The sequence below is a fragment of the Protopterus annectens genome, chromosome 17.part0 (assembly GCF_019279795.1).
Source record: "Protopterus annectens isolate FY-2018-M chromosome 17.part0, PAN1.0, whole genome shotgun sequence".
In the NCBI taxonomy this organism is placed as follows: domain Eukaryota; kingdom Metazoa; phylum Chordata; order Ceratodontiformes; family Protopteridae; genus Protopterus; species Protopterus annectens.
In genome coordinates, this window is record NC_056751.1 from 241,278,347 (window position 1) to 241,291,828 (window position 13,482).

General features: G+C 43.3%; 1 protein-coding gene across 1 annotated transcript in view; it reads right to left on the reverse strand.

Annotated features, from left to right (window-relative positions):
• Nucleotides 1–13,482, reverse strand: part of DMXL1 (Dmx like 1) — a 2,737,735-nt gene that overhangs the window by 2,711,667 nt on the left and 12,586 nt on the right. The window contains exons 2-3 of the mRNA XM_044059165.1: nt 6,728–6,805; nt 6,516–6,594 (exon numbers count right to left, since the gene is read on the reverse strand). Coding sequence (XP_043915100.1) covers nt 6,516–6,594; nt 6,728–6,805 — 157 coding nt within the window. The remainder of the gene's footprint in view (nt 1–6,515; nt 6,595–6,727; nt 6,806–13,482) is intronic.

Below are 13,482 nucleotides of genomic sequence, written 5' to 3' on the forward strand. Positions count from 1 at the left end.
AATTCACAAAACTTCTCATGTCCAGGGTTTTGCAAAATATTTAGACTTGTCTGTTTCCTTGGGTTGACTTTTCAGTGTACATTTCGCGGCAACCTTTATGTTTGGAGTTTGGCGAGGACTGTTATCCCGTTGACGGAAAAGTACCCTCTGGATTACTCTACCTTGGGATAGACTGGGGAGAAGTAGTTGCTACTGTTAGTGTTGGACAGTAAGCAAAAAAGCCACAGAAAGGCTGGCCACAGTAGCTGAAGACTTCTTGTGCTACTGTGGGGTTGAAACACCACTTATGAGGCATTAGGATGGACCTGATGAGCCTATTCTCTACATAGCTGGTTTTCCCTTGGATTTGCACCATCATCGAACGTGGTGCAAAACTATTGCCCACTGTTATACCCTCATGGCCTCTCTGAGAAAGGGGCAAGATCTGATTCTGCCTTGCTTATATACCATACTGACATACTGTCAGATTGCATGGAGATCACTCTTGGGGGGGGGGGGCTGAAATTCCTACAATGAGAAGAGCTGCTCGTCTCTAGGATGCTGCTGTGAACATCAGCCTCATATTTTGTCCATGTCCCTCCGACCATTCTCCCCCTAGTAATGTCTCCCATCACAGACGGGAGGCATTTATGGTGACTGTTGCTGACGGAGATAAAACAAAAGGTCTTCACATTATTACTGTTGTGAGAGGTCAACCACCAATTCAGACTAGGTCTGCACAGTTGGGTTACGCATACTGGAATTGAGAAGGTATCAAAGTTGGAACTACTCAACAGTGAGCATGTAAAATTATCAAGAAATGTGAAGGCATGATTACGATGATGGCTGAAGCCATCAATCGGAGACCTCTGAGGGTTGTGCTGATCTAACAGGCACTGACTTAAGAGTTTTGACAGACTAAATCCCGTCAGAAGGAAGGACTCTCAATGCAACCTATCATGTTCAGTTGGCATCCCATGAAGATGGTGGACCGAAAGTTGAAGGCATTTCTGTCACCTATGACAAATAGGATCTAATAAGCACAGTTGCAGAAAGTTATCACTGGCCATTATGACAGACTCCCTGGTTGTAGCAGCAAGGAAACAATTGTCCAAGTATGGGAATATTCTGATATGTCTTAGTTGTAGATGGGGCTTCAACTACTGTCATGCACTTGAACAACTTGGGGGATCTTTGTGAGACTGAAACACAGGACTCTGAACTGAAAACAATTGGCTCCCAGCCAGAACTACAGAAACTGCCTAGATACTTTGGTAAGTTTGATATTGAGATAGGCAGCCTGGAGATCTAAGCACATACAACCAACAGGCACAGCAAAATTGCTTGCATCATGATCATTCTGAATGGGGCCATCCTGATGCTGAGATTTAGGCCACTGAGTTCCAGCATTGGCCCAAGGTTCTGGTTTTTCTTTGGAACCAAAAACAATCCAATAGATTCCTGACTCTCTGGTTTAGTGGGACCACTTAAATGGCTCTTTTTTCCAAGAAAGTGATGCTCAGCTTTTCTTGCCACTCTTGATTGATGGGATAAGATGTCTGGCAACAGCAGTTACTGATGGGGGGGGGGTTTGGGTAAAGGGTATCATATCGCCTCTGGTTACATTCTCTCTCACCAGCTTCTGCTGCACACTCGATTGCCAGCTACAAAGTAGAGAGATGCAGCCTCTGACTGCTTCCAGAGAGGAGTAGTTGGGTAAGCCTTCTGGAATGATCGAACTGCTCATCTGAAAAGGGTTCCCAAAATTTCTGGTACTGCAGACCTCCTCCACCTCGAGGTTGACATCTGTTAAAAAGGGCTAATCTCTACCACAGCCAACCCTAGCAGATGAGTGAAAGAGGTGACAGGGTTTCCAGAAACAAAAGAAACAAACTCCTCCTGACTTTTTACAGGATCTTTGAAGAGGTTCATATTGGATATCTATGACAGACAATGTCTTTACACTCTGGCTCATACTTCAAGTCCATCTTTCAATGTAGGTCCAAAGACACCAGAACTATCACAGGGGTCACTGGTGAAGGATGCCTTGAAAGTATCCACAGAATTGCAAAGATGGAGTTAGGCATGATGTCTCAGTGTAATGTCTGTTCCCCGCACTCTAGTTGCTTCATTGGCTGCATTACACAACAGCTGCATGAAGACACTAATATTTAACATGGAATTCATGTTAATCTTGATAAGTTTCCTTATTACACCCATAGATGGCTTTTGCAAAAAGCCTAAAGCCTATTCCACTAAATCTCTTTGGAAATGGTTCATGTGTGTTGTGTAGTTAAACACTCTCAGGTCAAGGGTACCAGAAGTACAGGCTCACTTCCCTAACCTGTCAAATTCTTCAGACCCCTTGTTAGGCACAAGGCCAGTAGCCGCACAAGACAGCTCTGTCTTTTTTTGTGTATATTTTGCTATAATTATATAGTCAACCAAAAACTACTTAGAACAGTGTTACCTGGGGGGGGGGGGGCAAAGTACTTAGTTTGGCTTCTGAGGGATAGCCATAGTGAAGTCTGGTTTCTGCCAAGTCTCACGGTGGCAAAATCTATAAAGCGACTGGCAGCATTGATCACCCAGGATGTAGACAGTGCTGAAGAGTATGCACCTTATCCAGACAAGAGGGTGTGGGGTGAGCCAAGATCCTCTCTGGTGCACTAATTCAAGATATAGCCAAACTCAATAAGTTTTTAAAATTAATGGGTTTGAAGAGGAGTCTATGTGCCTTCTTTTGCAAGTCCTCTTTCTGGGAGCAAACACAGGACTCAAGCTAAACCTGTGCAGGTTTCACTATGGCTTTCTCTTTTGCTCAATCCCTGGGACATCTGATGACCAAACTGAAAGACCATGTTCTGGGTGCCTAGGGATAAAGCCAATATCTATAAAGGCTTTGTATGCAGCCTCAAAGTACAGGCAATCACCTTCTCTGTAGCTTTGAAATCCAACCCTGAAACTGCTAGCCATGGAGATCCCTGACCTAACACACCATCCACATCTACCAAAATGGATGTAGATGGCAATGAGGAAGGAATCCCTGGAAGACCACATGGAGAGCCCAGACATGGAGAATGGCTCAGCAGCACCAAAGGCTAAGAACTCCAGCACACAGAAATGCACCAAATGAGTTTGCTCCAAGGAGAATACCAAAGGGTTGACATCTAGCAAACAGTTCAGAGATTCTACTGATGGACTGGATGTAAAAGTTTTAGTGCTACGGTGGAGGTACTGTTTAGGGCTAAACAGGCTCTGGCTGATTTCATAACTACGACTAATGATGAAAAACAGGGGAAGGACCAAGTATTGCTCAGTGGACCAACTCAGTCAACCTTGGAAAGTGAGGGGAATAAGATGGCATCTATCTCAATCTGTGCCTTCAGGAAGCTCTCATTTGGTCCCTATCAATCTCTGTTACAGTCTCTAAAGGACATAGCAGACTGAAGAGCAGCAAGAAGACTGTGTGATGTCAGGAAATCTCAACTTCCCTAAAGAGTGCCAACTTTGAGACTCCTTAGGAGACAAGTCTTGAATTGGAATAGGCTCTAAAGTGGTGGGAGACAGATGTTGCATGTACTATGGCCACTGCCTACAAAGATTGTGCAGTGTCCTATGTAAGACCTTTTACGTACAAAGACGGACTCGGCATCTTCAGGTTTCCTCTTCCTGGAATCCTTCTCATTCTCCTTTTCTTTTTCCCTCTCATTAGGTTTCTCTTATTTATTACAAGTATACGCCTGAGGGTTGGGAGACCGGATACTTTCAGGAATCACTCCGTATGAACAAGGTTGCTCAATGCCTTCAAAGTAAATATCAGGGATAAAAATATCTGCTTTCATGTCTATCCAAGGTATGAAACTAACACCTCCTGCAAGACCAAGCTCGATGGCTCCTCCACAAAGTTGATCCATTCATTTTATGGTTGCAGCAGCAAGGGACTCTGGCAGGTGAGAGCCAGAAGACTCATTCATTCCTAGCCTGGAATCCCCCTCATGTGCTTGGCCACTGTTGGAAAGAGGCAAGTGTTAGGGAGCAAGCCACCTTGTTGGGTCTGGGGGGTGGTGGTCTTCTCTCCTCCCCAGTGGTGACAGCTCTTCAGAGCTCTGCTACAGCTAACCTCCACGGGTTCTCCTCAGCTCACAGTGCAAACGCACAAAACAGTGCAGGCTTGATAAACCCAACTTCCTTGGAGAAGACACCTAGTATTCCCAACAGCTGTCACCAATGTGGCAAGCTACAAGTCACCTCCCATCCCAGAGGATGGGTTGGCAGGCAGTGGCCACTCACTCTCATGCTCCTCTGACAACTCCTACAGGCACCCATGCCTCTATTTGTATTCAGGTCACTAGTCAACTCCCTGCTGAGGGAATGAATGGCCTAAGATTGAGGCTCTGGGAGTTTAACTGCAGCCAAAAGCACAACATAGTTCATTACCATATTCTGGGATGAGCTGGGACAGTGAAAAATATTATACTGTTAGAGACAGAAGCCACACTGTGACCTGCCAACACCACCAACTCCTTCATGGACGGAATTATGAAAAAGAGAAAGGCCTCTACCAGGAAGCATTCAGATTGAGGACTGGCCTTAGGTCACATAGGCTTGAACGTCTCCTAAATCTTGGGTCATTAGGAATAACGTGGAGGAATCAACCCATGGACAGTTATCTGTGTCTAGTGTGGGAGATTCATCAGGAAAGTCCATATATTTACAAAGAGCCTTACAATCCCTTGTGTGTGGGAGGTGTCCAAACAGGAAGACTGAGCATCGGCCATACAACTGGCATCCTCTACCTTCCCTACCCTTATGAACCAGGGTAAGGAGATAAAGCACAAGACACTCTCAAGTAAGCTATGGCCTGGTTTGAATCCAGAATAGCCTCATGCAGGGATAACTACATTGCAGAAGCCAGGACGTGCAATGCCTCCCAATGCAGAGAACACAAAATCGAGGTCAAAGAGCTGAGACCATTCAGCATTAATCCTGACTAGAAAAACTAAAGCACTGGGCCTGAGATTGAAACATATAGGACTGCACTGAAACCTGGGACCAAGAGGACCATGAAAGTCTCCATTTTCAAAAGAATTTATGTCAACTGCTAAAAATCTAAGTTTCTGAACAGAATATTCTGCCCAGGTGTCAATGTCCTTGAAGCTAACAATGATGCAAAGACTCTTAACACTGACACAGATACTGACCCTGAAGATATTTAGGTCAAAGCTGTTAATGCTAATGACTCTGTAGACATCAGGACTGCTCAGGTAGGCAACATCTCGAAGGAGTCAGCACGACACAGAAACAGCAACCAGGATCCAAAACAGGTTTATTGTCTTCAAACTCTAGCGCCTCGGCCACTGTAAGCCTTCGAAGGAGTCACTGATGTTGGTTGCAAAGCTGACAGGTCAAATATAGTCAAGACAGAACTTGGAGCTTGAATGGCAGACATGTGCATGTGAGAGAGAGTGAGAGAGACATGAGACAGGGAGCATATCAGAGAAAGAAAATAGCAAAAGTGATGCTCTGTAGTCCCCAGTGTTAGCTGAACAGGACAACTGATCATAACTGCTGCATCTGAAAGGAATGCCCCCCCTTCCTACAGCCCCCTAGACAAACAGTGACCTACTGTGTCCACAGGATGCAGAACAGGAGGGTCCTGGGGGTTGGAGCTCTGGTTCCAAGGCTACTAAACTGATACTGTTAGGATAAAAGTAAACAGGGAGAGCCCTCTTTACTAAAGCCACAGCTAAATAACCAGCAGCAACATCTGTAACAGTAGCAGAAAACTTAGATTTCTTAGCAGACACAAACATCTTTATCTCAGAGATCAACTTCCTCTTAGGTGAGGGGGTCATAGAAGCCACCTTGGGGGTCAGAAAAAGCAGTAGTTCTAAGCTTCTCTAGTTCTAAACAAATGTTTCCTTTTTTTGAAGATTTAAGGAGGTACACTTGCACTCCAATGAGAAATGTTTATCACCCAAACACTTAAACAGTTTGTATGTTTATCTTGAGGCGGACGTTTTGCACTGATGAAGTGCTGTTTTAAGGAATGAACCCTTTTGACTTACCCATCACTCTACTGGAATCCAGAAAAATAAACAGCATGTTAAATGGCATAAAAAAAAAAAATTGCATAGTGTTAATGGTAAAGACTACATAACACTTAATATATCCATAAAAAGCTAACAAACCGCCACAACTCAGAACAAGTGTTACTGCCAGAACTTTGGCAGGAAAGTTAATGACTTTAAAGAGTTGGGGAAAAGGAAGAAAGTCAAGATTTACCACACTAAAACCACAATTCTGTTAGTAGTCTGGGGCCATGCTCTGGGTGATCTGATCGGCCTTTTCCACTTTACAGAGATCAGGAGAAAGGGACCTTGGGTGCCAAGGGTTATGGGGAGGGGCTCCAGAAGTCTATGAAAGTTTTGTGGGCCATGCTAAGTACCTAGTGGTCTTAGTTCTACAGGTAAAACTCCCAAAATCAGATCCTTCTGTTACTGCATCTCACAAAATAAAACGTAATCACTTACCTGTTGGATCCCATGATAAATTGTGTGCTACTGACTGTAGTATAAACTGTCCATTTTTCTGCCACTGGTAGCATGGCTCCTACAACAAAGTGCAAACAAGTAACCCTTTAGCACTGAAAATAATAAAAGAGCGAGCGCCATTTAAAATACAACTTTATAAAAAATTTAATACATTACTTTTCAAAATAATAGCTTTAACAGTTTGAACTTACTGTGGAATGCTGGCTCCTTGGCTTCAGTACTGGTAAAGGTTCAAAGATACAGATAACATTTCCATAAGAAGCTGCAATCTAAGAAACAATGCAAAAAACAATAATGTCCAATAAGAAGATGGAGGTACTGAAGAGCCCATTAATAACTCTAAAACAAATTTAACAGGTACCCACATCAATGAATTAAAATGCAATGCTTACAAACATGAAGCAAGTTAATGACGGAGCTAACTTGCACAGTACTGAAACCATAACTGCTAAGAAACCATGAACAAGCCATCCAATCAACTCTTCCTTGCCATTTTATGTAAAGAAAAAATACCACATCTAGCAAAGTCGAGACTTTTTTAAAAATGTTCCATTATTTCTGTGGGTGCCAATGCTGTTCTTGACAAGACAATCCCCCCTCTTCCCTTCCTCCATCACCCATTTGAGGTGAGCTCTTATGCTACGGATGCAAAGTTTAAAATTACAAAAAACAGCTACATGATAAAAATAAAAGCTTCCCTTTGAATGGTTGCCAAAAGATGTCCCCCAAAAGCCCAAGGTTATCTAAAATTATGCAAGCCAATTCCTGATCTTGGTTCAAAAATATTTTTGGAACAAAAATGAATCTCTAGCAGTACCCTGACCCTATATGACCTGGTGGGACTTTTGCAATTCCTTTCTGGCTGTTTTAGCTGGAGGGGTGGCACATCTAGAAACCATTACTATAAATAGAGTGGGAAAAATGCATACAACAGCCTCTGAATATTATACCACTGATCCAGGAATCCCAAATGATGGTCATCCATGCAGGGGAGTGGAGGGATATCAGACCCCCCAAATGCCTTCAGAAAGGAATATTCTGGTTGCCCTTCAAGGATGTGACTACCTGGGAGTAGTAAAATGTCCCACAATATCCCTGGTATTGTGCAACTCCACAACCCCATGGTCTGCCTCCACTAAAGGCACAGCCTGTACCACATCCACTCCTATCAAAAGTGGGGTCAAAGGGTGGACACTTAGATTTTCATAAAGAAAACAATTTGGGTCCCTTCTGCTTCAAACTAAGGTTTCTGGGGATTTCCAAATCTCACTCTGACGCATAAAGCATCCTGCTGTCCTGTTCACACTTCTGCATGGATTGCTTAACAGATGGACCAAATAAAGATCCTTCATACCGTGCATTTATAAATGCCACTTTGAAATTGTCCACAAAGCTGCATAAGCTTAGCCAAGAAAGGTGTCTCATACAAATGCTAGTTTCCGCTGCCCAGGTTGCTCCATCAGCTGCACTTTGCATGAGCCACATGAAAAGCTTTGTAATGTCATACATCATATTCAAATTTCCTTCCAATTGCTTCCTCAAATCCTATGTGGGAATTCTTTTTAGAGATTCTAATCCTTCTTTGGCTAGGTCTCTCTGGAACCTGTTTACATGTGTGGTGTAACTCAGGGCTGTAATAGTACTAATAGTAGGCATGCCCGAAGCATACACCCACCTCCCCTAGCCTGTCCTTTACCCAAGACTTCTTGTTGGGCAGATGGACAGTGGCCATATCCGTGGTCAGTTCTTTCCTGGTTGCGGCTGACAAAATAATGGAATCCACCAGGGGATCCCTTTTCCAGTATTACCTGTCCGTAGGGCATCTCTGAATTTTGTATGGTTTTCTAGTTATGCTTCAGAGAAGTCAGGCACTTGCCATGACTTCCTGATAAGCAAATTGATCAGACAATATGCTGGAGGTAAGCACCCAAGTACTAGCGGGTGTCAAATGATAAACCTCAAACAGGACTTTCTGGTTGAGGGTGTTAAGGACTAGTTACCCTTCCAGCACACGAGCTCCAAGACCTTGCCAAAGATTACATACTCAGTGGGGAGACTGAGCAGAGCCCACTCTATCAGAATCAGCATCCGATGTCACTAACTCCACTGGAAATCCAAGAACCTCCTTTTGCATGCCCTTTTTTTTGGAATGTCAGCTGGAGGTTTGTCTGGCCCAAGAACCAATGTAATCCTCTAAAGAATAAACCATTTGAGACTCAAGGTTCATCTTTGGCCATGGATGTAACAAACCAAAAATATGAGACAAAAATCTGGACAGTTGAAAAGTATGGTCACCACTACCAGTGGATCTTGGAGTGGAAGCATTAAATACAGAATCAACCGGCCTTTGCATTCATTGACAGAATAATACAGTTGATGAGAAGGCTATATGAAGGATTGGAGTGAAGAAGTTGGGAGAGTTTCTCTTTAACAAGCTAAGTTTAAACAGAAACCACGATAGGATGATCTATTTCCAGTTTGTATTTTTTTCTATTTAGGACCATTAGCAACAGCAATTTAGAAACTCACATTCAAGGATATAACTGGTATGGCAATCAAGAGAAATTATCGTAATCCGCAGATATTTTGTACTCGATAAATCCAGAAAAGAACAATTTGGTATTGTGGAGCAGTTTAAAATAGTTTCCATGTTTTGGAGGACATAAAATAAGTGAAGTGCTTCCTCTTGTACTTGGCACTGTCCTAGGTCTTGGAGAGGAAGCATCAAGGGAGGGAAAAGACAAAGATTCAAACACAGTGATAACGTACTGCTACATCCACCCCCATCAAGTAACTGCCAATTAGGGGGATAGGCTGTGAGAATAGCAGGAAGGAAGGCCCCATGGGGGGGGGGTATGTTGCAGTAATGCCTATATCACTGGTGTCAGCATTAGCATCAAACTCTGGCTTTGGGCCCAGTGATATCAGGAGATCAATGATAAATAATGCCAGTATAGACAAAGATGATGTAAAATTTGACCCAGTCTTTAAGATTAACCAGTTAAACGCCAACTCTCAAGGTAGATGGAGCTATCAAAAGCCCAGTCAAGGTTGGTAGCCCAGATGTTGAATGCCAAAATACTGACTCAGGGGATGTACACACAGTCCTGCAAAGAAATGGGTCAGTCTGGCTCCATGGCTTGGAGGGGTGGAGAGCTTAGCGCCAGTCAAATGACAGGGATGCAAGTATCAATGGCACTACAGGAGACAGACACAGAGACAGGGAGAGGAGGGAATAATGGGATGTGGCCCACTCCCCTCTCCTCCAGGCAAGGGTTTCAGGCACATGGGAAAGTGGGATTTCCTCCAGTGGAGATGGGGGAGCCATATTCCCATGACAGAGGGGAAGAGGGTTGGGCTGTCTGTTGGCTACAGCTCGTGGGGAAGTTAAGGACATCCAACACAGTCAACCCAGTGCATGTGCTTCTTCCTTTTCACAAGCTGAGCATCCATGGAGAAATGGTAGGACTCAAGTGAAAAATCTTCAAACCACCCCTGATGGCTGCATCAGTGATGACCCCTAACTGTCGACCCCTGGGGAACAAAGAGGACAAATGCCCCACTGTTTGCAATCAACCCCTTCTTGGCTAAAGACTTTCAAACCAAAAAGAAGAAAAGGAACTGGGTCAAGCACAGCCCTGGAAGACTGGCCTCAAATCTCAACAAAGCACTAGCTTGAAAGCCGCAAGGTATATAACATCAATATTAATGGCAACAGTGACCTCAAAGCCATCAAGGCCAAGAATAAAGACACTGAATGGACCATCGTTGCTGAAGATAAGATCAACAAGTGACCATCTGGAGGACTGGGGCTCAAAGCATCCCCAGTGTGGAAAAATCAGGGCCCAAAATCAGGAAAGTAGGGCAGGTGAGGCATTCTTGAGCCACTAATGTTAGTAAAGAAATGCACGTGGGACCAAGAGTGACCAAATGCTAAAGATTGCCTGTACCATTCTTCTATAGCTCAACTGGACAGACTGACCTGCAGAACATCACAGACAAAGACAAGAGATAGAAAGAGATTAAGTAATGGCATTTTTGGTGTGGAGCAGGGGGGGGTCTTCAAGAGGGCTACCCAAAAAAAGTGGTCAGATTTAAGTAGGGGGAGTGGAGCAATAGCAGCTACCTCAAACTTTAGATGGTTGAGAAACCACAGAAACATCCTGAATATTAATCTTCTTGTCATTAAGCACAGTTCCTGTATAGTTCAGATTTTCTTGTCATAGAAAGGAAAGTTAAGTACTCACTATAACGAAAGATTTGCGTTGTCCTATTTTCATCTGGTTCAACAAATGGGACTCTGATCTGGCTTCAGTACCTCCAAACCTTCCGATCCAAGGCTCTGACCCCTCCCCTACCCACAATTCCCTCACAATCCACAAAATTACCTTGGATCTAGTTTGCCCCATATAAGAATATATGCAACTAGTAATACTGCAGTTAAATAAAACAATTCAACAGGAAACTGAGAAGTAAAGGGTGTCATGTGAATAGTAAGTTAACTATCCTGTTGATGTTAGAGACAAGTGGACTCGCGTAAAAGCTACCCATTCTCCAAAAAGCTGTAGAAAAGAATTTGGAAGAGAGTGGTGGGAGGGATACTGAACCAGACAAAATGGGACAACATGGATGTGTCGCTATGATGAGTACACGTGGTTTGCATCCACTGCCCTCCATTTTCATCTGATTTAACAAATGGGACAGAATCCCTAGCTACATATTTCCCAGATAAAATTAAGGCAAGATGTTCCTGAGAACAGCAGATGAGTAATGAGCTCTGGATTGTACATCCAGTTTATAATGACAGAAGTATGCACTGTACACCAGGTAACAGTTGCAAAAAACTGATCAATTGCCAAATGACGCTGAAAAAACTGTAGAAGCTCCCAATGCTCTTGACGAATGAGCTGTTGGTTTCTTAAAAAGGGTTAGACCCAGACTTTCATAAATAAAGGAAACACAGCTTGATAGCCATCTTGAAAGGCTGACTTTAGAGACACCCTGTTCCAGTTTAGATTTGGATATAGCAATGATTGGTATGATTTTCTGAAGTCTTTAGTTATAGGCAAGTAAAATTTAAGCTGTCTATGAACATCTTGTAAATGTAACGTACACACTCCTTTGTTAGAAATGTTTGGAAAGAATACAGGTAAATTAATGGATTGATTTATGTTGGATTTGGATGCCACCTTTGGAAGGAAAGATTGACTTGGTTTCAGGAAGACCTTGTCCTTGAGAAAAATTTAAATATGGTGGTTTACATGAAGCCTGTAGTTCTGAAAATCTCTTAGAAGTCACTGCCACCAAAATGATCATTTCCATGTCAAAGTACCTGCTTGAATTAGGCAGTTGTCCAAGTAGGGATATATTTGAATTCCTCTGCCTGCAAAACACAATTACTGGTGCCAGGCATTTTGTGAAGACCCTGGGCGCAGTAGGCAAGCCATAGGGCAGTGCAGAGAATTGGTAATGCATTGAGCCAGCTATGAATCTGAGGCATCTTCTGCAAGATTGTCTGATTGGGACATGCAGGTATGCCTCATGTCCAAAGTTACGAGCCAAGCTAGGGTTTGGGTGGCAGGGGGTGGTGTGAATGGCAGTTCCTTGTTCTGGTGGCAGGCCTCTGCCCACCATAGGAACTCTAGGCGCAGGCAAGGTATGATAGGAAACATTGTTTCCAGGCTGTGGCAATGCTGACTCCATAGACTTTTTAAATACCACTGAAGTTTCCTCATATGCAGTCTTGCACATGGAATTAGAAGAATGCAGGAGGCCATGAACCCCAAGGTTTGCATTATTTGACTTGCAGAAAGCAGGGTTTTTGTGGCCATCTATTTGAAGAAAGTCACCAAATGAATTTCGTTTTCTGGCGTAAGGAAAGCCATCTGGGCAGTTGTATTCAAGCTTGTACCCAGGAATGTAATTTTCTGAGAGGGTACCATTTGAGATTTCTTTTCGTTTATAGTGTACCCTAGACAAGTTAGAACCCTTTTTACAAATGCCATATGTTTTAGAAGAATGTCCTTGTTTTCTGCCTGAATTAGACAATCGTCCAAGTATGAATATATTTGAAAATTTCTTTGCCTGCAAAATGCAATTACTGGAGCCAGGCACTTTGTAAAGACCCTGGGTGCAGTAGTTAAGCCAAAGGGCAGTGCACAGAACTGGTAATGCAAGTAGGCTCCTATGAATCGGAGGTATCTTCTGCAAGATTCCCTGATAGGGATATGCAGGGTAAGCCTCTTAAATCTAAAGTTACCAACCAGGCATCTTTGCCTAGCATGGGAAGTAACTGGTGAAGACTCAGCTTCTTGAATTTTGGAATATCCAGAATTGGACACCATGTTTTGTCTTTTCTGGGTAACAGGAAAAGTCTGGAATAGAAACCTTGTTCCTTTGCCTTTTCTGGTACTAGTTGTATAGCCCCCATTTCTGGTACTAGTTGTATAGCCCCCATGTTCATGAGGGAAAGTACTTATTTCTGGGCCTTTGCCCACTGATTTGGGGGCAGATCTGGCCATCTATTTGGAAATGGTAACATGTGGAAATGAAATATGTATCCCTGGGATACTATATTTAAAACCCATTTGTCCTTGATTATAAGTTGCCAGTTTTTTGCATGAAGAGCGAGTTTTCCCCCCAAAGGGGCGGCTACAAGGTAACTGCTTAGTAAGTCTAGAGGAAAGTCACTGAGACTGCTTACCGTAGGGAGGTGTCTTGTTGTTTCCAGATTTGGAAGAGGAGGCACCCCATTGCTTAGTTCTGAAAGTCCTTTGGCACTGAAACCTGGTGCCTTTGGAATGTCTGGGTTTGACTTGAGTGGCTCTTGAAGGAACTGGAAAGGACAAGTTCTTAGTAGGCCAGTGCCTACTAAATATTGGAGGTTGCACTTGCAAGAAATCTTTCACAGTTTGCATAGATTTAGCTTTATCTTGCATCTTTTTAG